The 26,579-nt window shown below is 43.2% G+C and overlaps 1 protein-coding gene and 7 non-coding genes across 9 annotated transcripts in view; all 8 read right to left on the reverse strand.

The window, feature by feature from the left end:
• Window positions 1–1,693: 1,693 nt before the first annotated feature.
• On the reverse strand, window positions 1,694–1,767 carry Trnan-guu (transfer RNA asparagine (anticodon GUU)). Its single transcript has one exon. It is a non-coding gene; the product is annotated as a tRNA-Asn (tRNA).
• A 348-nt stretch (window positions 1,768–2,115) lies between these two features.
• On the reverse strand, window positions 2,116–2,188 carry Trnar-acg (transfer RNA arginine (anticodon ACG)). The gene has a single exon. It is a non-coding gene; the product is annotated as a tRNA-Arg (tRNA).
• A 269-nt stretch (window positions 2,189–2,457) lies between these two features.
• Window positions 2,458–2,530, reverse strand: Trnar-acg (transfer RNA arginine (anticodon ACG)). The gene has a single exon. It is a non-coding gene; the product is annotated as a tRNA-Arg (tRNA).
• A 167-nt stretch (window positions 2,531–2,697) lies between these two features.
• Trnar-acg (transfer RNA arginine (anticodon ACG)) lies at window positions 2,698–2,770 on the reverse strand. The gene has a single exon. It is a non-coding gene; the product is annotated as a tRNA-Arg (tRNA).
• A 188-nt stretch (window positions 2,771–2,958) lies between these two features.
• Trnar-acg (transfer RNA arginine (anticodon ACG)) lies at window positions 2,959–3,031 on the reverse strand. The gene has a single exon. It is a non-coding gene; the product is annotated as a tRNA-Arg (tRNA).
• A 256-nt stretch (window positions 3,032–3,287) lies between these two features.
• Window positions 3,288–3,360, reverse strand: Trnar-acg (transfer RNA arginine (anticodon ACG)). The gene has a single exon. It is a non-coding gene; the product is annotated as a tRNA-Arg (tRNA).
• Window positions 3,361–3,533: 173 nt separating this feature from the next.
• On the reverse strand, window positions 3,534–3,606 carry Trnar-acg (transfer RNA arginine (anticodon ACG)). The gene has a single exon. It is a non-coding gene; the product is annotated as a tRNA-Arg (tRNA).
• A 6,504-nt stretch (window positions 3,607–10,110) lies between these two features.
• LOC108031679 (GATA-binding factor C) overlaps window positions 10,111–26,579 on the reverse strand; it is a 35,156-nt gene continuing 18,687 nt past the window's right edge. Inside the window, exons 5-9 of one of the 2 annotated variants that reach the window (XM_017105321.3) lie at window positions 24,366–24,511; window positions 16,618–16,761; window positions 12,899–13,085; window positions 12,626–12,813; window positions 10,111–12,154 (exon numbers count right to left, since the gene is read on the reverse strand). In XM_017105321.3, the coding sequence (XP_016960810.1) occupies window positions 12,128–12,154; window positions 12,626–12,813; window positions 12,899–13,085; window positions 16,618–16,761; window positions 24,366–24,511 (692 nt within the window). In that variant the 3' untranslated portion in view covers window positions 10,111–12,127. The remainder of the gene's footprint in view (window positions 12,155–12,625; window positions 12,814–12,898; window positions 13,086–16,617; window positions 16,762–24,365; window positions 24,512–26,579) is intronic. The other variant, XM_017105322.3, reaches the window with a different exon arrangement.

Consider the following 26,579-nt stretch of genomic DNA (forward strand, 5'->3'; position numbering starts at 1 on the left):
AAACGTTGCAGTCCCCGTTTCCTACCACAATTGCATTTTTGGTTACATTTCGCTCACGTTTCGGCTGCAATTAAAAACGAACGAAAGGGAACCCAAAAGCCAGAGGGGGCGGACGGCGAGGGGTAGTGCCGCGCTTAGCCAACTATGAAGATTTAGATAAGCGTCTCATTTTCCTAGCAGCTTGCCCTGGGTCCAGTTCTCTGGTCACTTCTCGTTTTCGGCCGCTCCGCGTTTTCCATTTCATTTCATTTTCATTTTCGTGTGCCACAGGGGCGTGTCTCCACACACACACACACCAAAAGTGTCGCCTAAAGTGGAGGGGGTGGAGTAGGGAGGGTGGGTGGTTTAGAGACCTTGAGTGCCCCATACTTGCTTTAAGTTACACGGAAATACAGGCCAACTTTTACACCAGTAACCTGGTTCAAAGGGTATTTTAGAGGACATGATTAAAAATAAATTGGTTTTTATTATCTAAAAGAAGAAGTTCTAGGTACAAATATTTTTAAGGCACTCAAATTATCTTATCTTATTATTATTAAAATTATTTTCTAAGTACATTTTTGGGTATTGATTAGCGAACATATACTACAACACTACTACTACTGGTGCCTTACAGGGTACCTCCACTTTACCTCCTTAACTGCCCTCATGTATTAAGAACACATTTTTGGTAGCAGCCCTATTTACTAGGGTGTAAAAGTTATTCTCCCCCCAGCTGTGTTTATGTGCGACCCAAATTCGTAATGTAATTTTAAATGTTTGCCAGTGTGTCGCAGAGCCTCTTTTACAGTTTTTTAATTAGGGAACCCAGTTTATAGGGTGGGTAGTGGGGTGCCCCTAACAAATTGCTCGAACTGCGCACCGACCAATCAAAACTGATCCGCTTTCCTGGTCGTGGTCGTTTGTAATGATTGCAAACACAATCGCACCATGTTGATCTCGCCGGCCTGCGGTTCGCTCCCTTGGCAAAGAAAGAAAATGCTTTTCCACAGAATTTCCCTCGACTGCCCTCGGATCATGACTCGCGGGGACTGCGAAAAAGTGCATAGAATTTCAACCATAATCGCGGCGAGCGGCTAACAAACCAGCAAACCAGCAAACAAGGCGAAAACAACACTAGTAACAACAAACAGCAAACGGCACAGGCGAACAAAGAGCGGCACAAGGTATCATCATAATCATAATGCGCATAAGCCGCCATCCGAAAGGGGGCGGGGGCAAAGGGAATTCATTCCAGCGAATTCGCAATTCTGCGAAATCAAATTGCACAAATATTTCTCTTATGCAATGCACCAGGGGGATACAGCTGGCTGGCGGAGCAGCGCCGGCGGAGGGGCTGAGCAGCTAGCCAGAGATCCCCCAGCTGGAGCACTAGCTAAGTAACTAAGCCCCGGACCCAGGCTGTGGCCATTGTTAGACGCAGAGGCAGACGCAGACGCAGACCCACAGACACCACAGCCTCAGATCTTGAGGATCGCGAAGTTTGGGGTTTACACGACGCAGTAGTTTCAGATAAGAGCTTAAAAAAAGATGCAACGAAGAACGGATTCTGTTTATTATAGTGTTTACAGATAAAACTTTATAAGCCAAATTAAAAATCAACTTAAAATGTATTATTTTTGAAACTTAAATACCTAAGAACGTATTTAAAAAAGAAACAAATTCGTAACTGAGAAAAAAATAGTACTTCAGTCGCCCCCGGGTGGACTCGAACCACCAACCTTTCGGTTAACAGCCGAACGCGCTAACCAATTGCGCCACGGAGGCGGTGATCAGCAGGCGTCAAAACAGCCACTTGAAGGCGAGCAAGCAGCGAGAGACTTCGAAACATGTCAAAGCTATAAATATAAATAAATGTGTGGTTGAGATAATGGAAATTTACCGCATATTAAATGTATTTAATATGTTCATTTTTAAAAAGCAAATGGGAAACCTTACATACATAATCTAAAATTTAAGTTCTATTAACTTCATGCAAAAAAAACCGTCTGATAGATTTTTTTAAGTTTGTGTTTGTTTAAAATATTTAATACGATTGCTATAAAGTTAAATTTTTAATCCAATAATTAAATATTAAAAAATTACCTAGAAACATGAATAAAAAAGTATCTTCTCCGATCCTGCCAGGAGTCGAACCTGGAATCTTCTGATCCGTAGTCAGACGCGTTATCCATTGCGCCACAGGACCGATAAGACAACGGGCGTCTAGCAGGTGGTTTCAATTAAGTATGTTTAATTTAAAATGGTAATTCTTCAAACTTGACCTCGCTTATGATACAGGCAGTTACACGTGTCTATCTAAACGATCGTTTTTAAGAAAGCCATGTGAAATGTGGTTTGATTTTTGTAAAATTCTTTTGTTCATTCGGAAATCTTATAAAAAGCTTTACCCCACATTTAAACGAACATGAGCAAAAGCAATAAAGTCCACGAATCAATAAAAAAGTTATCTAATTTCGATCCTGCCAGGAGTCGAACCTGGAATCTTCTGATCCGTAGTCAGACGCGTTATCCATTGCGCCACAGGACCGTTAAAAATACCTCATCCCAAAAAATTTTATTTTTCAGATAGCTTTTGTATTTCTATCCAAAAAAAAATCTAATTTGGGAACACTATTTAATATTAGAAAAAATTGCTATAGTAAGTAAAAACATTTCTAAGAAAATAATAAAAAACGTCAAAAATGTATTTCACTTCGATCCTGCCAGGAGTCGAACCTGGAATCTTCTGATCCGTAGTCAGACGCGTTATCCATTGCGCCACAGGACCGTTAAAAAAACGCGAAACAAAAAAATTTTATTTTTACTTGATAACTAAATTTTTTGTATACAATAAGACTTAACTCCGCTTTTAATTTGAAAAAAAGTAATATAAGAAAACAGGTGCTAGATATCTAAATTAAATTTGAAATTCAAATATATATATAAAAAATATATATATAAAAGTTAATTATACCTCGATCCTGCCAGGAGTCGAACCTGGAATCTTCTGATCCGTAGTCAGACGCGTTATCCATTGCGCCACAGGACCGCTGTAAACTCGCGGTCAAAAGAATTTTTAATTTTTATGTTAATACTAAACTGGGTGCAAACAATAACGCCCAGTGAAATAACACCCATGGGGGAAACATTTTTTAAAATATTACCAAAATAATTTTAAACATTTTACTGTGCGTTATTCAATGCACCCAACTTAAAAACCCCTTTTAAAACTTGACTAGACTTTTAATCAAATAACAAATATTGGATTAACCTCTGCCATATCAAAAAAAAAGCTTGTTACATTTCGATCCTGCCAGGAGTCGAACCTGGAATCTTCTGATCCGTAGTCAGACGCGTTATCCATTGCGCCACAGGACCGTTGAATTCTTGGAAACCAGGTAATATTGTTTAATTAAAGTATAATTAAGATACTTTGTTCTGTTAAATTATTTTTACAGCTATTCGTAGCCATTGTCTATTTTTAAGTTAACCATTTTGAGTTTGTGTTGAAAACAGGTATTTTTAAAAAACGATTGAAAAAAAATAAACTCCGATCCTGCCAGGAGTCGAACCTGGAATCTTCTGATCCGTAGTCAGACGCGTTATCCATTGCGCCACAGGACCGATGATTTCACGCGAACCAAATGCCATAATGTAATCGAAAACCTAGTTTCTATGAATAGACTCCAAATTCTCATTGATGATCTTCAGCTCGTCGTTTTTGGGCACTTTGCATATCATTATGTTAATGACTATAAATAATTTCTTGATAGACAGCTAAGAGATTGAATTCCGGTAACCGTATGAAACCATTATTGAAATTAGTTTGGGGCTCCACTGTGTGAACGTCATAAGTGGTTTATTGAATTGTTTCCTTTTTGAGGATGAATTATAAGTTGATCTGGTTATTGAATGAAATCGTTTTGATTCAAGCTTCGGGTTACAACAGATGCCCGATTGGGTGAATTATAACTTTTCAGCGTAAATGGAAATTTTATTGCTGTTGAATCTTTTATAAAACATAAAAATATTTTTAGAACTCTAAAAACTAGTAGTTTCTAATGTACTTCGCAATCTTGGCGGCTCGTGTAAACCTGCGGAGCGTCTTTCAGTCTCCCATGAACGTGATAAGCCCAAATCAAGCGCATCATCATCATCTTCGCAGTCGTCGTGGTGGCTGGTGTTGGCGTCGTCGGAGTTGCTGTTGTCTTTGCCTCTTCCCTTGCAGATGCTGGAGTTGAAGTTGCAGTTGCCCCCATCCCAGAAACGAGTAAGCCAGGCCAATCGGCATCGCAGACCATGGAATTACAGCATCTCTAATCTCTCGACAATTGTGGGCGCGCACACCGAGAAATCATGCGAAAAGGAAATGGAATCGCGAAATGCAACTGCATCGGAGGTGGATGTGGATGTGGAGGAGCACTCGGATGAGGAGGAGGCGTGGGGCCAGGCGGTGGCAGACCCCAAGCAGTCTGCTAAGGTCTGTTAATGCTCGGCAGTATCTTTTTGTTTTTGGCCATGACCGTGGTCCCCGATCTCGGATCCCCGATCCCCGATTCCTGATTCCTGATCCCTGCCCCGGATCGTGTCTCCCACTTCTAACTCGCGAGAATTCCTTTAAATGGTTCTCGTAACCATTTTTCCCTGCCATCCTCCTCGGGGTTCTGTGTGTTCCCCTGCACTGGCTTCTTATTATTTCTGTTATTTTCTTTTTTCGAGAATTTTTCTGTGGCCAGCAAATGAATCATCCCAGCTGGGGCATGGAGGAGCTCCTCCCTGCTGTGGCGTCGAGTGCCGGGCACTGTGGCCAGTCCAGGCTCAGTCCTTCGATGGACTGCAAGAAATATGGGATCCTCTGCTTAAATATTTATATAGTTGAATCTATTATAATATAATATATTAAAAAATAAATATGATATAATATGATATCCTTAATGTTAGATTATTAATAAATAAGTTGAAGAATAAACTTGAACTTTTTTAGCAGTTTTTTCCTAAGTGCAGTGGCATCCACATAGAGGTAGTACGGGAGGGGTGGACCTGCACAAGATGTGTGAATTTTTTCGGTTTCTGGTCTGCGACTAAGACTTCCACTTGGACTGCGGATAATCCGCAGTTGGGGCTGTGGGGCTGTGGGGCTGTGGCGAAAAGAGTGAAAATTTATTGAGCTGTGGGCGCGCATTATTCATGCACTGCATTCGGCTAAGCCATGGTCCAAACGGCCGGCGATCCGGGACCTGGTCCCAAAAGTAGGCGACACCAGGCCGGGCTCGGCTCAGCTCAGGATCTCGGGACTTCGCTTGGGGACTCGGCCCGTCGCCGTTTGCCGTCAGTTTGGGTTAACAGGTTAATGTTGTCCACGGTCCGAATAAAAATGGAAAATAAAAAAAATGGGGAGAGAGAACTATGCATTGTTTCTGCGCCCGGGCCTCCAGGGGTTGGGGTTGCGATCGGTGCTGGGGACCGTGACCAGATCGAACCACTTATCGCCTGTCAGAGCCACCACTCGATGATGTTGTTTGGCCCCTAATGATGACGAAAGTTTCGGCCAACTCTCACCGCAATTGGCCCATAAGTGTTGCCGGCTTATCACCTTGCCTGGACTAATTACACAAGAAACGATGTCGGGTGCCATAATTCGACGTGGCATAATTCTCGGGAAAATGAAATTTATGCCTCCGTGTTCGCGGGACAGCTTCTTGGCCATGCTCAAAGCGCATTTATCGCGCAGCATCCATAAATTCTCCCCAGGCAGAAGCCCGGCCGAAAGAACAGAACAGCACAGGCCGGCAATCGGAGGTATCAACATTTCATAATATTTACAATAAACATGCAACTGTGTGGAGCAACAGCCGGAGGGGCCAAGGTATTGGATTGGCAAGGAGTTGGCAACAGAGGAGGCCGTTTCTGGCCACATTTAGCGCATCATGTTGCGTGAAATTTGACACTTTTCGGCCGGGATGACGACACAAATTTCCACAGCGTCTTGGCCAGACAGACGGGCAGCATGTTGCATGTTTTCCCTTCGTTTTTGCTCATCTTGTTTTTATAGAATCCCTGCCACTCGCGGGGCTACCGAATTTATGTGCCTTTGTCATATTTGCCAGGCTCTTCCTTAGGCTGGCCTTTTTTTTGTGCGTTTGGCTAACAATAATACACAAATATGGCCACTGGCTGGTTGTCAACAACTAACCCAGAGGCCAGTTAACCTCTCCACAGCCTCCATCGTCGTCTCCCACTCCATCTCGAGGCCCAACTGCCGGAGACGGCTAAGACTTTCTGTTTAGGCCGGGCTAAAAAGGCAAGCCTCATTGCATGTGCCATGCAAAACGCACACAATCAAGCGACAAATTGATCGCACTCCCAGATAGCGCCGGTTCTGGACAGTGGTAAAGGATGCTTAGGGCTCTGAGCCCAAAGATCTTGAAAGTATGTCCTGAAATTGGCATCATAAAATAACCAAAAAATAAAATAATTAGTTCTATCAATATTTCATATAAAATTTAACGATTTATTGTATGATATTATAACAATACTCAATAGAAAAATTACTTTTTATAAAATATATCATTTTAAAGTGGAAATATACACTATTAACTAATATCGTATTTCCTATAAATTTCTTATAAATTCTTTTATTAATAATATCTTATTTTCTTCCTCCAGTTTTTGAGAATCATGGTTATATCATTATTATTACCTTATAAATTGTATCATATCTATATCAAACTTTCCGCCTCCAATCCTTGTCAATCAGGACTGGTAACCACTGTGGCAGCCGCTGAGTCTGCAGCTTGTTTTCCGATTCCGTGGCATTAGTAGGCCTACCTACACACTCCATAGGAATATGTGCAGCCAGGCCCTCGCCAGATCCTTCCCTCCGAAAGCCAACGAGGTAACTAATATCTGCCGCAATTGCCAATGCCAATTTTCCTATTTAATATGCCACGAATTGACATGGGCCGTTGCCATTAAGCATTTGATATGACCAGGCCCAGGCCCAGAACCATGCGACCACTGGACCACTGGCCATGTTTGGAGTTGGCTGGCCGGACATGTGATGACATGGCATGGGCATGGGCCTGGGCCACGGGCAGATGCAGATGCGGTTACGGTTGCAGTTGCAGTTGCAGTTCCAGTGGCATCCGAGCCTAATTTAATCAAATTAGCTGAGAAGTGCAGTGGAATGAAATTGTTCGCTCGAGAGAGGCCGAAACTCATTACGTTAATCAGTTGATTGTGCGAATCTAAAACAAATTATGACGGAGCTGCATATGGCCGGGCATATGGCAATTTCTATAATTAATTCCCGCTCGCCCACACCCTCCGCCCCTCCCAAATGCAATTTGTGCAATTTAATTTCATTAGAATAATTCTAATTAGGGCAATGAGTTGTAGGTGCTATCACAGCCGAACAATCGTTTGACCAAGCGCCGGCTATGCGGATGGGATGCAGCTGTTTGTGAGCGTGTGATAAGGGAAATTTAATTGAAACTGTGGCAGCTTTTGTGAAATTATTGGAATGGCCACAGAGCCGGAGTGTCAGAAGGCCGGAATGCCGGACTGCCAGGAGCAGCCAACCAGCGCGAGAACCAATTACATTTAACAGCCGACTTGACCTGCCCCCAAGCACCCGAAACCCAAAACCCAATGTCCTATGTCCAATACCCAAAGCAGAAAGCCCTACGCCCTACGCCCAACCCAACCGAAAGCCGAATCCCCATTGATGCGCTGGTGTCCAATGATAAATACGGCTAATGGAAGTCGCCCTCTCAGATTATAATGTTTGTTGCCATCTAAATTGAATTGCAATCGAGGCTCGCTGCTCTCGCATCGGTATTAAAATTCATTTAAATCGACTCGCCTGGTAGAAGCCATAACCCGGCTATCGCAGCTAATCATCTAAAGAAGTGTTTTGTGTGTGTGTCGCCATTGTTGGGTGCACATTTCCAATCAGATAAACACGCAGGCGAAACGCACGAACTGAAACTGAAACACAAACGGAATTACGAAAGCCACAGAATGGATTCGGCCGAGGAGGAGGAGGACCTCCGGGGGCCAGGGACTCGAGGACAATGAGGAAGTGGTCGACGGCGGACGGAGGAGCATTGTTCCATGGGCTCCTCGTCGTTGTCACTAATTAGTTAATGCATGACCAAATATTTGCTGCTGTCTTGGCCTGAACTCCGGCCTTTGGGTGAGAGGGCCCTTGGACAGCCAGCACTCAGGCAAATTCGATTTCCATTGAACAGTTTAATCGCTGATTTAGGGGACCTAATCCACTCAAAGTGATGGGACTAGCATAAACGTTTGGCTTAGGAGTACCATATTTAAATTATACGTTGGGAAATGCGAAAAAATCAAAAAGCATCTTTAGGAAAATATGTAAGAAAAAACATTTTCTCTTCTCCCGAAATTTTGAGAAAAGATCAACGCAATTCCAATTTATCTAAGTAGAGACTACTTTCGTCTTATAAACAACATTGAGAATACTCTTATTTTCTTTTCAGAAAATCTTTATCTTAAAAAACGAGCTCAGGTACCTTTACTTGTCCTCAAGAACGGCATCTGCTCGAATTGGAGGAAGAAAGATTCTCAATGTGAGAGCACTAGCTCTTTTTTTAGTTGCTTTTTTTCCCACATACTGAATTCAGCTATATCCTAATAGTTAACAAATTCCTTTTTATTTAAAGTATTTAACAAAACCCCCTTGGTTGGTGCTTCAAAATTAAAGTAACTATCTCATCGCTTAATCATATCATAAATTCGAGTTGCTGTTTGCCTTGACCTAAACTAATTAGTTAATGCAGGGCTACCCAGAAACATTTGATGGGACCAGCAGAGACAAGAGTTGCCCCTAATAGACCTGCCCCATCCACATCCGAATCAACAACCCAATCCCAAGTCCAGGTCCAACCCAGCCCAGTCCCATAGACAGACCCATTGATTTACGTTCATATTTAGTGCCGCTTATTTATGTCGTTTGTTGCATGTTCCCCAACTGGTTTCAGGTGGCGTGCCCCATTATCATCCGGGCGAGTGTGTATCGGTGTGTGAATTGGTTTCCCATTGGCTGAACATATGCCCACTGCCACGCTTATCTGCGATGCTGATTAACTGATTTATATGGCTGGTCATTGCTTATGCATTGATCACCGTTTTTTTCGTCTGATGGACTCCAAATGGTCGAAATGCTCCGAATGGCTATTGAAATTAGAGTAACAGTTTCAGTTACCATTACAATTGACCCGTGACATGTGCGACTCTTTCGCATGTGTCCGTCTGGTTTTTTGATTGGGCTGGGGTAATTTCCAAGGCAGCAGCTCGAATGACTTATTTTGTTTCAATTATATTGTAATTATATAGCAATTAGGTTTGCCTCTGTCGCTTTGCTTGGGTTTCGGTTAACTTTGCGTAATGGCAGAGGACAGTGCCTAGCACGTTAAGCTCATGTGATGCTGACGAATCAGGTGCATACTATATGTCATTTCAATACACTGCGTTTCAGCTTTGTAACTGTTGAAGTATGATAAGATGTTATGTAACATCTCAATATGATACCAATATTATTTCCAGATCAGTCTTTATCTATTTTTCGATTAAATAGGGTTTTCAAAGGAAGGAAAATCATTTGTATATACTAAAATTGAATTATTCAATTTTTTATCTGGAGCTTATAAAGGTATTTAACTATAAAATGCTTACTGTTTGCAAGACGAATTTAGCATTTATTCAGGAAAACCGCAAAACTATTGACAAGTATCCAAGTATCAGTACTTACACTTCATAAACGCACTGTCTAACCAGCGATACATATTTCAATAACCGAACGTATCGGCCTGCCTGACTGCCTGGTGGTGTCGTGCACCTAATTGCCGTCCCAATTAATGTAAAGCCCCGAGATATACCCAGCCGATAGGATTGCATTTATTTTATTGTTGCCATTGGGAAAATTGATAACGAAGTAAGGCGAAACAAAGACCTTGGTGCAAGGTGCAGCGGAAGCGGATGCCGGGCGACAAAGGCCCAAATGGGGTCATCATTGCAGTTTGCTCGGCTGGATGCCGGATTAATGGCCGGCCAACACGCGTTCGCCTGGCAGTCGGGCTGCCCATCAAGCCTGGCCCATCATTCTGGCCCGGTCATCGCTGTAAAACAAAAGACTTAGGCAACGAACTGGGTTCTTGCGGCACTTCACCGAAACACCAACAACCGCGCTACGAACATGCCATTTCACGCCTCCAAACAACTCATAATTCATGCGTTCAATGGCCAGCAACGAATGCTGCATAACAAATGACCAACATTGAGCTAGAATATCCGAAAAATAACCACAGAACTGAGGGAACCAAAGCACGTTTCTTGTGTAGCAGAGACGCATCGAAATTTAAAGAGCAATTCATAAGCGTAAATGGCCATTATAGAGACATCATTGCGGGCCGGGCTCCGATGGCTGCTTATTGGATTTATTACCAAACCAATTTCGATTTTCTGTCCACTCATCTGAGAGCAATTAATCATCGGCGGCGGAGCCTTCAGTTACCGTTCCTCAATTAGAATCGTTTTTGTGTTTTTTTTTTCTGTATTTTATGTATATTTTTTTCTTCATAAATTATTTTTATTTATTTTTGTGATTTTTTTATGGATTTTTCTGGTGATTGCCATTAAATTTAATACAATTTTCCATTTTTTGTTTCGATTTTAAATAAACATTACTTTTGCTTCGATTTATATATATTCAACTATCAATATGGCCAAATTACAATACATTTATCGTTTACACTTAGCACATAATACATCATATTTATATATATAGTTATACATATCGTATTCTGTTTATACCTCAGACATAAATTAGGTTAGGACTAAACTGGCTTTATACACACAACTTAGGGGATTACGGCTTTATGTTTAGTTGGTTTTGCTTTTTTTGTGGTTTTTCTTCTTTTGTTTTTCTATAATTATACAAAAATTGCTAACAAATGTATTTTACAAATTGCCTTTAACATTTAATTTAATTAAATTTATTACATTACGTTTAAGTCTATGTACGTTTTAATGTTTATGTGTATATTTTTAAGACTTAGGCATTAACATTGAACATTTAAGTGTGTGTTTTTAGTTTAAAAGTTGACGGCGGCCTTTGCTCTCAATCAAAAACATTTTTCTTCTCCCCAACGTGTTAAATTTATTTTACAATCGCTAATGGCGCGCCTTAGTGAAATCTTTTATGTTAATATTTATATATAGATTTTACTTTTGTTTATCACGTCTGTTTTGTTTAGAGTCTAAGAATTTAACTAGTTTACAGTAGGCATACGCTCTAAAGTACGTGTGCAATTTTCAATTGCGCTTTGCGAATTAGGACAAACATCTCAAGCAACCTCACTTAAACCTAGGATTTTTGTTTCTCATTTATACAAAAATTTTTACTTTTGGACGTGCATTTTAACTGTTTTTGTTTAGTGTATATAATAATTTTAGTTCTCTGTGTGCTTGATACTCGCTTTTTCCTCTTTTGTTATATGTACACAATAAATATTTATGAAATTTCCCCCCTCACACTTCCTCGTTCGGTTTTTATGGCAGTTCATAAAGCACAATTAAATACGCTGAATTTGCGGCGAGAAATTAAATTAATTAAGCGAAATATGAAACATAAGGAAAAACTATACAAACACTCACAGAAAAGCCATAAAGGAAAAATAAAATAAAAGTAATGTGCAGCCCTTTAATTAATTTTAATGGGGCTTTTGTTATTGCTGCCGGCACTCGTCTTTTGGCTCTCGGCCCGCAAGGCAGCAAAAACAGCAGCGACAAAGCTTAAATAATTAAAAATTGCACGCAATGTTTACAATTAGGAATAGCCAGCGCTCGTCCAGCGGGCACACCACCCCCACCCCCACCCCACACAACACCATATTGTATTATACTCTGCTGGGGTGTCAAGGGCTCGGTGCCACTGTCAATTGCTGGCCAAGGAGTCCTCAGTTTGGCATTGTGTTTTGTCTGGTTTCATCGTTTTTATTGGTTTTATTTTGTTTGTCTCGATTTATTTACTGCCCGATGGAGTCGATCCAGCGGGCGTGGGTAAGAAGTCGCGGCTCTAACTGAACAGATTGTTGTTCAAGTTGTTCCCGCTCCATCACGTGTAGTCAGTGCGCCAGGTGCCCTGGGGGAGGAAAGAGGGGAAAATCCAGGTGGAAAATTAGTAAGAAGTCAGGACTTGCCATCTATAGACTAAAGCTTGCACAGGGAAAAAAGGGGCTAAACTATTCGATCAAATAGAAATGTATTGCGAAAAGTATCTGGAGAATGAAATATACTTTTATGTTATCGAATCAGCTTCTAAAAATTACTTAATTTATTTTTATTAAAAAAACTGCTTTTAAAAATTGAATGAAATGGGCAAATCACTGATTTCATTTTTGAATGTTATTTTTATAAAAAACAAATTTAAAAGTATGTGTACTATACTATACTATAAATATTTACTTAAGAAATCGTTCTCGTTTTTTTGATATTTTAAAATCTCTAAAGTCCTCTCACAGGAATTATATTCCCAAGTTTCCTATTTTCTCTCTGTGCCCCAAAAGCTCTCCCCCAAAAGCTGCTAGTGGCATAGAATCTCTCTCGAACTCACCATCGAACTGAGTCCCAAGTGGTAGGGCTGCGAGTGGGGCACCACCGCCCCGCCGAGAGAGCCGGCGGTGGAAAAGCCGCCCTGCAGTCCGCTCGAGGCTCCCAGGGCGCCCATGCCGCCGGTGTACCAGCTGCCGTGCATGTGCGCATGTGCCGGATGCAGTCCGCCCGAGAGGTGTCCATGTTGTGCTGGAAAGAGCAAGGAAAGTGCCGGGGAAAGCGAGTGTTAGTTGGACCGAAGGCTATTAAACTGGCGGTCTTAAGAGATGCTTACCCATGGAGGCCGAGAAGCCGCCGCCGAATCCTTTCGAGGGATCCAGCGGCTTGAAGTCGCCCATGCCCAGGTGTCCTCCCATGGGCAGACAGCCGCCGCCGAGACCCTTCTTCTTCTTGGACTTGGAGCTCAGCTTGCGATTACGCGTCTGAATGCCCTCCTTTTTCATTGTCAGAGGACGGTTGACCTGAAAAGAAGGGGGAAATATTTATTAAAAATTTATTTTGTTTCCAACTTTTACTATTCTAGTTGAGGTGCTAAATTGTTTTACTCTCATTAAAAAACCCACCAAAAATGTGTCTTAAATTTCCCTTTGCCTGCGTGTAGGTGGAAAATCAATAAAGTAAAAGCGGGCCGAGAAGAGGGCCAAAACCGCCGGCGACTGACCACTAAAATGGGTCAAATTTATGCAAATTCATGGACCGGAAATGCCGCTAGCTGCACACGCTGTCCGTGTGAGACAGGGGTGGCTGTGTGCGCGAGTGTGCGAGTGTGCTGTGGTGTGAGTGAGTGCAACCGGGAAGTGAAAATGAAGTATTACAAGCATTTCTACACGATCAGATAAGCGACATTTGCGAATGCGATTAGTTGCCGCTGATAGCGCTCCCAACGGCACCAGGGTAATGCTTTTTTTAAAGTATATTTTTACTTGAAGTTGCTGCTGTGCTGCTGCAGTTGCTGCTGCTGTTGCTGCTGCTGCTGCCGTTCCCCGAGCCATTGTTGGGCTCTCTTCATATGCAACGTCCCTATCACTTGCGAACATCTAAGCGGCAGCATGCGCTTCATTGCGCTACAATTACAATATTGGGTTACCCATTCCCAGCATTAGCTGCAGAGAGCGAGGGGAGGCAGCGCACAAAGGCAACTGCCACATCACAAAGGACCTAGGGCTACCTGGGCGTGAATTACGACATTGTTGGTGCCTCTTTTTTTCTTTTTCGATTATTGTGATTGTGTGCCCTCCAAAAAAGCAAACAGAGAAATTGTTAAATTGTCCAGCGAGCACTTTGAAGAGCCGAGATTTTCGGAGGGTTGCTTGATGCGGCGACAAAAACGTATCACTTACATGGGATACATCCGAGGAGAGGAAACCCTGCAGATATGGATGGGAGGATCTCGGGGCAGCCCACGTAATTGATAGTCGCTGTAGCGTTTAGCGCAAATTGCCGCAATTAGCAACTCAACGGCAGCTGCGAATCTCACTCTGTGGGAGCTTTAATTGATATGCAGCAACAAAGCATAAAGTTGTTAATGCCCAGGCCTAGCTCATTAGGAAATTCAGAGGAAAGCCCCCTCCCGAAAAAAGGGGCGCATCAGCAGATTAACTTTTTTATGCATAAAATCTAAATCGAGCGTGGAGCGAACACGCGCCGCTGCAGCTGACTGGCAACTTGACAGCCCCGGGAGGAGAATGCGGCGGCAAGTAGCCCACCCACAGACCACACCCATGTGGGATTTGCATCGGCTGCAAGCCAGATATATCCCAGAGATCCCAGAGATACATTTGCCGACGGTAGAACGGCGCCAGTCGCCGTTAGGTTGACCTTTATGATTTCTTATATTTTCTTACATCCCTCCACCTCACCGCAGGACATGGCCAGCAGGTCGCCAAGGACCTTGTGAACCTGTCCAACAATTGTCCCTCACTTGCCGTTAATTAACATGCTGATTCTCCAAGATAGACACCGATTTCGAGGAACTCCCGAGCAGACGCGCGCAGATGCGAGATAACAGATCAAAGATCTAGCAAGTGCATATCCAGAAAAGAGCCACAAACTGACACAGAAACGAGTGTTTTTCAGATTACAGTGGTTCTGGGTTGTTGGGATAGGGAAAATAATAAAAAAAAATAAAAATAATTTTTATAAGAAATGGAAAGAAAAAATAAAAATATATATGTTGAATATGTGCTTTCATGTATGATTTTACGATTAAAATAGATCAATGCAGAGGCGGTTCTAGGGGTTCCTTATTTGCGCGATTTTTTTCTACTCACTTCTGCCTTCTTCCCCTCTAACGAAGCCCCACTGTACACTATGCCAAAGTGCCTGCAACATTTCCATAAAATGTGCCAATCACTTCGGTTAGAGGCCCACACAGGCAGCCCGGCTCGAAATGACAAACGAATTGAATTGAAATGAACTGCAAGCCAGAAAAGCGACCAAACCAAAGCCACCAGCATGTGAAGCTAGAGGAAGACGGCGAAAGGGGTGTGGAAAGAGAGGGAGCACCTCGTGCATACGCTTGGCCAGAAAGAGATGGCGCAGCGGCAATGGCAAAAATGCGCGCTGATTGGCATCTTATCGAGATGGGCCACTGTCCAATTGAAGGAAAATTTTTGCAAAAATACATTTCGCCTGCTCAGCCACCCAAAGTGCATTTTCTCGTATGTCGGAAAAGTTTTTACTTTGTGCAAATCAGATTACGGGAAATGTAGAGCAAATGTGTGTGCGGCTGTGTGTATGGGCCTGCTCGCTCTTTGATATTTGCCTTTTATGGACGGGCTCAATTAAAAATATTTCGCCTTTGCCGATTGCCATCGAAATGCAGCCGCTTTGCCTTTGCTGTTGCTGTTGCTGGCAAGTGGCTTTTGCCACAAGTGGCGGCCGCAACTTAATTAGTTTGCCACACAGCCGCACAGCCACTGTGCCGCACAGTGGGCCAGACAGGTGGCCCATCACTTAAGGGCCACTGACATGTAAATGTGCCAAAAGTTCAGCCGCAAAACTCATTAAAACTTGACTGCAGGCCACGAAAAGAAAGGCCCCAAAAGGAAAAATGAGACACCAAACGAAAAAAAGGAGCAAAAACCCAAGGTGGGGGAAAAACTTGAGCTTATCCCCTGAAAAGCGTGGCTAATGAATATTTAATAGGAGATTTCTGACTTTGAGGGGTTGCTGCTTAGCTGGCTGAACATTATTCAATTGAATGCAGTTAGCCGGGTAGTCGATTACATAAATTAACTCTGCCGAAGGGGAGATCCACTAGCATCCTGCCACGCGTTGCCCATAACTGGAAACCAGGGGAAAGCTTATCGCATTTTCACAGCCAAACACCAGAGACGCTTATCGCCGAATGCCAAACGATGGCTGGTGGGTGGTGGCTAACTGGCATCTTTAAATAATCATCGGGCATTCATCATCATGGGGGTTACAATAAAGTATACAATACAGTATACAGCAACCTGCTGCGGCAACAAATGGAGAAGCTAAACGGCAGTCAACCCCCTGGGGTGGCCGGAAAAGCGGGAAACGGAAGGGGGCGGGCTTTTCAGACACTTCATTTTTGTCACATTTAATCCGGGTGCGTGCGCTTCCTGTCCAGCAAACTCCGGCGAGGAGAGTGTCCGCTGCCGATGTTAAGTGTGGCGTTAAATCGCGCGGATCGAAAAGCAAATCGAGTGGGGTGGGGGTCTAAAGATGCTTTGGGAAGGTAATAGTTCCGCTGACCAATGGACCTGAACTACACTCGAAAAAGGGTTTTGGAAAAGTGGTAAAAGCTTGTTTTTCAAGGGAAAAATCTGAAATAAATCTTATGTTCGACTCATACCTTACAACTTTAAGATACTTCTAGTTAGCATTATTATATCGCAACTTAATTGATGTTTAAAATATTTATAAGATCAGTAAAATGCGATTTTACTTTGCTTTTTCGATGCAAGACACATAAATTATCTTTTTTTTCTTACTGTATCTATGAAATACTTTCGAGATACTTACATTGTGCAGCTTGTAGTACAATCCGCAAGCGTTGCACACGGGCTCGCCGCTGGCATTGCGTCGCCAAAGGGTTGTGGTTGTGGTCTTGCAGTTGGCGCAGGATGTGCCCGCCCTCTTGGCCGCACTCTGCAGCGATTGCAGGGTCTATAAATAAAGAGGAAATAATAGAAGAGAGGGTTAGATAATGCCCAGCAAATTGTGGTTATTTCCGTGTATTTCCTACATCCTTAAAGGAGTTGATTGTGCAACGGCTAATTGAACAGCGCCAAAACTAACGCACAAAAGTCAGCCCCAGGAATCTGCGGTTGCCCCTCCTTTCGCAGCTCCTCCACTCCCCCCTTCGGAAAACAAAGTTGCTTAACACACCAGGCAACAACATTTTTTAGATGGCATACCAAAAAAAGAAGAAAACAGAAACTGTGGAGCCCAGAGAAGTCTGAAACTCAGACGGGGATGTTGGCGACGGAGAAGGAGACACACAGAACTGTGGCTGCCTTGCGTTCGACTTGGGTTAACAGCAGCATCAATTCATTAAAATGACAATTTTTACAAAACTGCCCAAAAACAACAGCAGCAACAACAGCAACAACAAGCTGGGATCATGTCTGTGCCACGCTTAAATTTCCACGAATTGGCTACAAGAACCCAGAGTCGAGCAACGAGCCCAGAGAATCGAGAATCAAGAATCGAGAACCGAGAACCAAGAATCGAGAGCCCCAAAACCCAGCCTCTGTGCCTGAGCCCTCCCCCCATTTCTGTAGTACAGACTTTGTCTGCGTTTTGGTCTTCGTTATGGCATGGACCCCTCCAGTTGTGCCCCCTCTATAAAGACACTGGGAGAAGGGCTTTAAAAAAGGTGAAATTCATGGAAACATTAAACATTATATGTATATCTAATAGTACAATAAAGAAATAAATATCTATTGGTTCAAGAATTGTAAGTCTACAGGACATTCTTATTGAAATCTTCATATGCTGATATGTAACGATCATATATCATACCATAATCCAATATATATTTAATGTACTTCTGTAAATCTACAGAACAAATCTTAAGATAGAAATTCAACATAAAAAAATATTTCAATTGGTTTATAAACCAGAATATCTCTATAAACTTAAAGGGAATTTTTAAACAAATATTAGGATGTTTTTAAAAGCTTTCCTTTGATATTACACATTTTTTATTTTATAAACCAACTATTTCTCCCAGTGCCGCCTTCCAGTTTGGCTTGTTCATGCTGCTGGTACAACACATGGCTACGAGGCCTTAAACTGGCGTTGATCATGTTTGACTTTGATTTTTAATTGTTGCCTCTGCCACAAGGGAATCGCCTTCGTCTCCGAGATTTTGAATGCGACTTCGATCCGATCCGATCTCGATTTCGATCTGTTTTGTTTTCCCAACATTTTGTTTTTATTTTTAATTTTGTTTTTGGCTTAGCTGTGCTCTGCTCTGATCCGATCTGCTCGGACTGTCTCACCTGTTCCCGATTTGGCGATTAACATAAATCAGAGGTCATATGGCCAGGGAGCACCACTCCGCCGAGCTGGTGGTGTCTGCATTTTTTTTGGTGGCACTGTCTTGTGTTAACGAGCTTGTAACAATTTCTGCAGACAGCGCACGCGGACCCAAAGCCGGCCCAAATGCGAAAAGTGCGAAATTCAAAATTAATTTCAACGCCTACGAGGGGCGCGAGATGGGCGATGGGGATGGGATAAACTGGAAGTTTTGTGGTAATTATGCTGCAGTCTCTCTTTCCAGCCAAGGCGACAACTTGGCCGAAATGCTTAAGCGTATATAAATTAAGTTGTTAACATGACAAAGCAACAAAACACTCCGAGGAGCTGAAAACAAAACAGAAAGAAAACCCAAACAGGATCAGAGTCTCGCATTCCGAGTTCGAACTTCTGGCCAACTTCTGTTGGCCCACAGTGTCACCTCGGCTATGGCGAACTGACGCAACACCAAGTACAGTAAGTACAGCAATCACGGGCCCAGCAATCGAGCGGCAAATCACATAAATCAATGTCAGACCCGCCTGCATGCAAAGTGCGAGCGGGAGGGCATAATTGACTGCTCAGGGGCGGGCGGAAAAGCGGGGGCTTTTGATGGGAAAATTGACAAACTGTCAGACATTGACAGGCGTTTGGGGTTTAATTGAAATGCAAAAAGCGCAAGCGCCAAAACAACAACAGCACTCAAAACAAGATGGCGCTTGCGATTAACAAACAAAAGCAAAGGGCAAATAAGGATTCATTTATGTCCAAACAGAACTCGGGAGAATACTATAAATATGTTTTAAACAAAAGTATAAAATAATATACATGAAACAACATTATTTCCCTAATATTTTGGCGTATAAGGTTTACTAACTTGTCTTAAAGGTCAAGCTAAATATTTTTCTATACCAAAGACCTTAACAAATTCTGCCTTTCTGCTTCAAATTTAATTAAACTAAAATATTCAAAAATTTCTATATTTAAACTCCTATAATTGCGACCTCTGTTGTTTCCGTTGGCTCTGTGCTTTCCAGTGTTGTGGCCATAAATTGTGATTTATCAATGCATGACAAAATGCGTTTGCACTGTTGTTGTGCCCGGCATTGGGTGTCTCTTTCTCGGCCTTAATGTCCCTCTCTTTCGCTCCCCTGTTGGCCCAACATTTGACACCTTTGGCTGCGCTTTGCCTGATTTATGCTTTTTATTTCGTTTTTCAAAATAAAAAGCTCACAAAATGGTCGCCTCTTCTTTTTACTTTTCTTATCTTTGGGATTTTTCTTTGCCTTTGTGATGTTATGCAAATTTCGTTTTCATTTCACACAAAAACACACACAGGCATTTAAATATTTAATTGTAATTGAAACACAGATTTCTTGTTAGAGGGGGTTTGTAAGGCTAAGTAAATATGTGCTGAGTAAATAGATTTTCCCCCCTCTACACTGCTATTTATTGCGCAGCTTTTGTGCGCTCTCTTTTTGAGTCGTCGTCGTTCGGTGGCAATGCCCTTTGCCATCTGAGATAGGGGCCACAGTCAAGATGCTGGGGAAAATGGGGGAAAAGCAGGGAAAACCCCCTCTCAGGGTGTTAAACTAGAGGAAAAGAACGAGTTTCTGCCCAGTAGATGTTGTATCCGTATCTCAGTGTAACATCTTTCACTTGGGGCATCTCTTTCGCTCTCCTGCAGTCCCCCCATCTACTCTTGTTGTATCTCTTGCCCCACCACTGGGCTCTATCTGTATCTGTGTGTTATCTAACAAAACATTCATTAAATTTTTCGCAGTCGTTTTGCAGTCTACCCTTAGCTTGGCTCACAGCGCATGGCCGCCCCCTCAACTGGGGGTTGTTTTGGAGCCACCCACTCGAGCACATACCCACACATATATTTAGTATATATCAAGGGAAGATAACTAAAGATAGCGGGCAGAAAATTTCTATATCTGATGATGCTGGGCAAAAAAGGGGCGTCCGAATGGGGTTTGTTGAGCTTGCGTCTGGCTCATGGCAGTTACATTCAGTGCGGTAAGCGCATATCTCTGACTGTGAAATTTAATTTAAAAATTCAAATTTTATGCTCTGCTCTTTCCCTTTCAGTTACTTTGGCACTACAACCATTCCTGTTCCATTTTCCTGGGGGTTGACTCTGTTGCGGCTTTCCCTGCAGCTAATTTGACTAATTAAAACATCAGCTTAACTCATTTCCATGCTCAAGCTGCGACCTGGCACGAAACTGTTGCTAAAAATCACACCTGCCCCTGCCGAGAGGAGTTGGTTATAAAAAATCAATAAAACGCTATATGGCCAGCAAACAGAACAAGCCATTAATGTCGCTCATTAATGCTGCTCAATGAATTTTACGATCCAGACCTGGGCTTTTACTGGGTAGGTTTACAAACGGACGAAGGTTCTTTTTGTCGCATGGAAATGCTAAAATGTCAACGGGTCTTTGTTGTGAATTTTAAGCAGCCAGCTAACAGAGTTTGACCCTAAACAGAGAGAAATCGAAAGGTATGTGAGAGAAAAGTAAAAGTTAAGATGGGAGAATTAAATATATTAACAAATAAGATACGAATTTACTTATTTAACAAGTTTGAATATTTTCAGAACATTTTAAAGTATTTTTTTTTTGCACAAAACTTTACTTATTTTCCCCAGTGCAGTGACTTGCATTTAAAGCAAAACCAGAGTTGCATTAGACTGACAACCCCGTCCCATGTGCCTTGGCAACCCTATCCCCATTGGAAGGCATGAAAATCGTCATTAATATTTGTCACTGGCCATTGAATGGGGGCAGCGCGAGCCCAAATAAATTATGGAGCCGGCCAAGAGGCAAGGTGGAGCCTCGTGGTCAGTGGCTGACCAAAATGAATGTGCGCTAGACACGCGCAGAGGCACCCTGCCTCCTCCCCCCTGATCTTAACCCCTAACTGCGTGTTCGTTGTCTGTAAATAAGAAAAAAAAGGGTTAGAAAATGCACAAGCAACCCTTTTGCGGCGGGGGTGGTGTTTGGGTGTGCTGTAACCTGTGCAAAATTATGCATTTGCATATTAAACAGTCACCATAAATTTCTTTTAGAGCAAGAGCGAGGGGGCCAGCAAAAGCGAAAGCTGAGTGCCCGCTTAACAAGCTCACCAAAAAGTAAAAAAGAAAATAAAATATATAAAAAGAGCTGATATAAAACGCGGGGCAGACAAGACAAAAGGCTGGCCTGGCCTTAATCATCCTTAAGGGGCAACCCTTTTTCTGGTCCTGGGCAGAGTTTGAGCCCTGGTTTGAGCCTCTTTCATTATTATTATTGGCACGCCCCGTTTTTGCTGCGTTGCGTTGCGCTTCGTATCGTTAATTTTTAATTGATCTGCGCGGCTGCATTCCCTTTTTCGCCGATCAGGTTCGTCAGCTCGCCTTTTGTTGTGGCCCCAAGTGCATTTTAATAACATTAGGCCCCCACTTAACAAGATCTCCTAGCGCCCCAAAATAAGAACAACCAAAAAGGCGAAAAAAAGTAAGAAAACAAGCTTAATGCCCGCGATTGCGTATACGCCCCGTTGGCTGCCTTCGATGATGATGATGATGATGATGAAGAGGCCAAAGGAGTAACGTACATTGAACCTCTCTTCGGTTTTCGCAAGTTGCCTTTGTTTTTCGTGATTTTATTTTGCCTTTTCGATCTGCTTTAGTTTTGATTTGGCTGGCTGTCGTTCGATTATCGATCGTCTGCCCTTGTGCATTTAATTTTTAGCGTCACAGCCTACAATCGATTCGATTTTCCCACGGGCAACCCGAGATGCCACAGCTGGCCCCAAAATGTGTTAATTAGTTTTCCCCTCTCGCCGTCTCCTTTCTTCGAACTGCTGCCCTCTCTTTCTTTTTCCGTTTCTCAGTGGGTTGGCCACAAACTTTGTTGGCCCGCTGCGATCGTTTAAGCCTGGTTTATGGCTGTTAACCGTTTGACTGTTGAGCTGTTAGCGTTGAAATACGCCCGCGGATTAATAATTAATTAAGCTCTATTCTCCAAATGCATTCGTAAGCGGCTGTGTCAAGTGTTGATGGGTTTATTGTGCCTGACTATACACTTGGTTTTTTCAAATGGCAATCGACAGAGCTTTTCTTGGTAACGCTCTAAGCGGCATGCAAATGTGACATAAGCCAATGTAATAAGCGTAAGAATAAATAATTCTCAGCGTTGTTTTTATTTCTGCCATGACGTGGCCGTCGTTTTGTTCAATTTACTGTGTGAAAACTCGCATAAATTAAGCTGGCAGCAACTGAGGCATAAATATTATGCAAAATGCAAGCGCCGAGTCTCGCCCCCTTTTAGCCCCCCTAAAACCCCCTTTAAAAATTATATAAGTCACGATCTGCGAGATGAGCAGCTGCCTGTTGACTGCGATTGACCCCGGCTGGAGTTTAGTGTTCTCTGCGGATTTGCGGATTTGCGGCTTTTAAACATGGATTGGCAATTAGCCATAGACACCGGGTGTTACTAAGGTGTTGTACTCGGAAATGGCTATTTTTGTAATATTTATTTTTGCACCTTTGATGCAGAGCTGGTCCGGCAAATGTGACAAATGCCTTTCAAGGCTGCCACCGCCAGGGCTTGGCAAAAAGGCAGTTAGCCTGGCGGCTGGCGGGCGAAAACAAAACGAAACCTTAACGCTTATAAAGGTTTTCGGGGCCTTATAATTAAATGCAATTATTGCGACGCCAGCGGGCTGCTTAGCCAGAGTTCAGGCCGCAACAAAGGAGCGGAACAACTGGAAAAACATATGTAAGCGAACGGGGCCGGCAAAGGCCGAGAGCCAAAGACTGCAAAACTTAAAACTGAAACCGAAACTGCAACTCAGTTGCGGGCTAAAATACATAAATTAAAAATTTGCATTGTTCTGTTTCGAGGAGGTATACTACACACAGCACAGCACAACACAACACAACACAAAAAGGCAGAATTTTGCGCTGGAAGAGTAACGACTTGTTGACTGTTTTCATACAATTCGGAAATTTAATTAAAGGCGGCCCCAAAGCAGCAGACAATGAGGACCGGTTCCCCGCCCCCTTTTCGTTTTTTAGCTGCAGGTGCATCGTATGCAAAATCTCCAAACGAAATCCCGGCCAATCTTGACCCTCGCCCCTCCTCGCTGCGACTCAGAGATCAATACAATTGCCACCCAAAGAGTTTCGGGGCCAGATACTCTGTGATTTCAATGGTCGCGGCCAGCCCTCGGAGGCGAAGGCCGGCGAACACAATTGAATTGCATTTCAAGCAGCTAAGGACATTTGAAGTTGATGGGCCGCATCCTGTGGATGCCGCCGAATGCCACCGCAGCGACGGGGCGAGGAGCGAGTGGTCGATAAGTCAGCTGAGTGCCACATAAATTTTAATTTGTTGCATATTTTGTCAACCGAAAAAATCGACTGGATCTGCGAGGAGCTGAGCTGGCTGACTAGCTGAGGCCGAGGTCCAGCTGTGAATTTCTCGGGAATTCCCTACGTCAGCGGGCAGCGGCGGGATGATAATGGTTTATTTATGTTAATGTTATGCAATCAAAACGCATACGATTTAAATGCCAATAAAAAATCAACGGCGAGCCACGCGAAGGCTTTAGTGTTTAACAGTTTGTTTGTTTGCTTGTGGCTGTTATGGTTGTTATGGCTCTTGCCTGCCTTTTTACGCATCTTTAATAGACCAATTTTTCGTGTGGCTAGGCTCTTCGCGTTCGCGTTCGCTGCTTAAGTCTTTCGTTTCGTACTGGCGCCACAGAAAGAAAAAAAAAGAGGGAAACGGAGAACCTGACCGCGCGACAAGGTTACAGATATTTTCATAGTTTGTTGATGATCCAGCTCGATAAGGAGCCGTAACCCACACACAAGCCCGCGCTCCGGCTGCCGTCTGATTATGTTTTTAGTGCGCTAAGTGATAATGATGATGCACCTCGATCGCTATCAGCCAGCATCCAAATCGAAAGCATTTTCCCATACCCCTGCCCCAGTGCAATCAAGAAACGTAAAGAGTTTCTGGTTCCCGGAATCGTATTATGACATTTGAGAACTTTCACGCTGGCTTTTATGGCCTTTGGCGACAGAAATGCAGGCCGAGATTGATGCTCATGGCCAGCGATTTCCCAGGAACTCCGCCCCACTCCCTCGATTCGGTTGCTGAATTTATTAGTTAATTTGATCGAATGTGTGGATGTTTAACCCAGCGGGCCGTGTATCCGTGTATCTGCGTATCTATGCGGTATTCAACTCACCAGTCTTCGCTTTGGCTTGATCAGGGGTCGGTTCTGGCCGTTCATTTTGTAGTACAGGCCACAGGCGTTGCACAGATAGTGTCCCGTTCCGTCGCGTCGCCACAGTGGCGTCGATGTGGCGCCACAGTTCACACACTCGCGTCCCTCTGCAAAAATGATCAGATATGCAAATGTTATAGGAGAGGTTTCGAATTTATAAAGGGTATATTAAAGGGTTTAATAGATTAATTATTATTTGTTAAATGCAGTTTTTAGGTTTTTTTGATGAATTACAGACCAAGTTTTCGCAAAGTTCTAAATTCGGTGATGTTTTATTATGATGTTATTGAAAAATATTTCGAAAACTATGTACGTTATATGAAAATATTTATTACAGGATGGTAGCTTGCTAACAATTGCAGAAAACTTGTTCTGTAATCAAGGTTTTAGTGGCATACACCAAATGACGTGGAAAATGCGACCTGAAAAAGTGGCTTAAATGAGATATTATTTTCGTTCCGTGTCGCATTCTTGGGCGACGGTGCTGGCGAACTTTCTGGGGGCACTGTCTTCCGCACATTTGTATGCGTTGTATGGGTTAATGTTAACCCAAAGCGCGCGACAACAACATGATGCACAGCAGCAGCAGCAGCAGAAGGGGCAGCAGCAACAGCGGCGGCGGGCAGCATTTTTCAGCTGTTTCTCAGTCATTTTGATGTCTTTTGTTTTTGTGTGTGCTGTATTTTTCCTTAGTTTTTTCCTGGTTTTTTAACATTCTTTTTTATACTCTTTTTTTGGGTTGCTGGGCAAACGCATGGAAGCGGAAATGATGGATTCGCTGGGGTCGGCCGCGTAGCCCCGTCTCTTTCGCGGGCCCTGCCGCCGTCCCTCTCGCACACTGCCTCTGCTGACTTTACACATTTTAATTAAGCAGCGACAGCGACTTCGTTCTAGTGACTGCAGTTCGACGCCCCCTCTCTTTCTTTCGCCCGCAGGGCCCTCTCTTTCTCGCCCCGGAGGCTAACTGTAAGGCAGCCTCATTTGAATAAGTTTAGTCATAATTTGTAAGCAGAGTTGATTTGACCCCAGGGAGCGAGATGAAGTTGCAAATGTAACGCGTTATTAACGTTCCATATTACAGTTGTCTTCTCTTTTTCGTGGACCCCGAGTTTTCTCCACGGAACTCCCCCGACTTTTCCCCGACTCATTTAATGACGCCACTAAATGGGCTTCATTATTTCGGTTTTTTTCTGCGCTCTGTGTGTTTAATGCTTCGAGTCTTTGTTTGTGAGCTTGTTTTGAAATTGAAATTTAGTCATAAACTCATAGAGGCACAGAGTCACTCCCCCCGAATAGCCCCCATTAGCCGGGCTAAAAAGAAAACCGAGAGATTTAACGCTACTTTTGTGGGCTTTTGGGTTTTAGGCCGCTGCCGCTGGCGTAATTAATTAAGCCAGCCTTTTTACATGGCCACATGAGCATAACTTTTTATTGAATATTAGCCACTGGCCAAAGGCGCGCCCCAAACGAAACAAAAAGGTAAAAAAGCAGGGATCTCATTAAGTGCGTTTGTCAACCGGTCGTCGCCTGCTGAAATGCCATTAGGGGAATTCCAGTTGCGTTTTGATGACAGAACCGGGCTTTATTTTATTTTCATATTTCGGGGGGTTCGCCTCACGTGATTTGTGATTTGTTTCACGCAGCCATTGTCACACGTGTCCTGCGGGGCCCTGCGGTGTCCTGTCTCCTGGCATTTCAGGCATTTTGTTCTTGAGCTTTCAAAGAAATTAAATAAAACGCTCTGCGTGTTTTGCCCACTCCCCGCGCTGGTCAGCATGTGGTCAAGTAATCTCTTTGGTTTGTTTTTTACTTGTGTTTTTTGTTTTTTGGGAACTGCCCCAGGCGCGTTAAATAAACAGTTCATTTGTTTCCATTTAATCGCAAGTTTGCCGGGCCTTGGTTTATTTTTCGTGGATTTTTTATGGCACTTTTTTAATTGCCGCAGGGCGTGTTTGCCTTTTCTTCTGTCTTTTTCTGCGTAAAAGTGCCGCCAATCAGTGGAGCACCACCCACTGAATTAAAATTGCATAAATTATGGCGGGGAAAAGTCAACTTTTGCTGTGAATTTCTCCGTAGCTCTGTATCTTTTTAGCATCCCCTTGCCCCATATATAGCTATAAATTTTCACCTGCCCCAGTCATGCATATTTATGCAGGCCACAGCTGTCTTCGGTTT

The sequence above is a fragment of the Drosophila biarmipes genome, chromosome 3R (genome assembly GCF_025231255.1).
Source record: "Drosophila biarmipes strain raj3 chromosome 3R, RU_DBia_V1.1, whole genome shotgun sequence".
NCBI lineage: Eukaryota > Metazoa > Arthropoda > Insecta > Diptera > Drosophilidae > Drosophila > Drosophila biarmipes.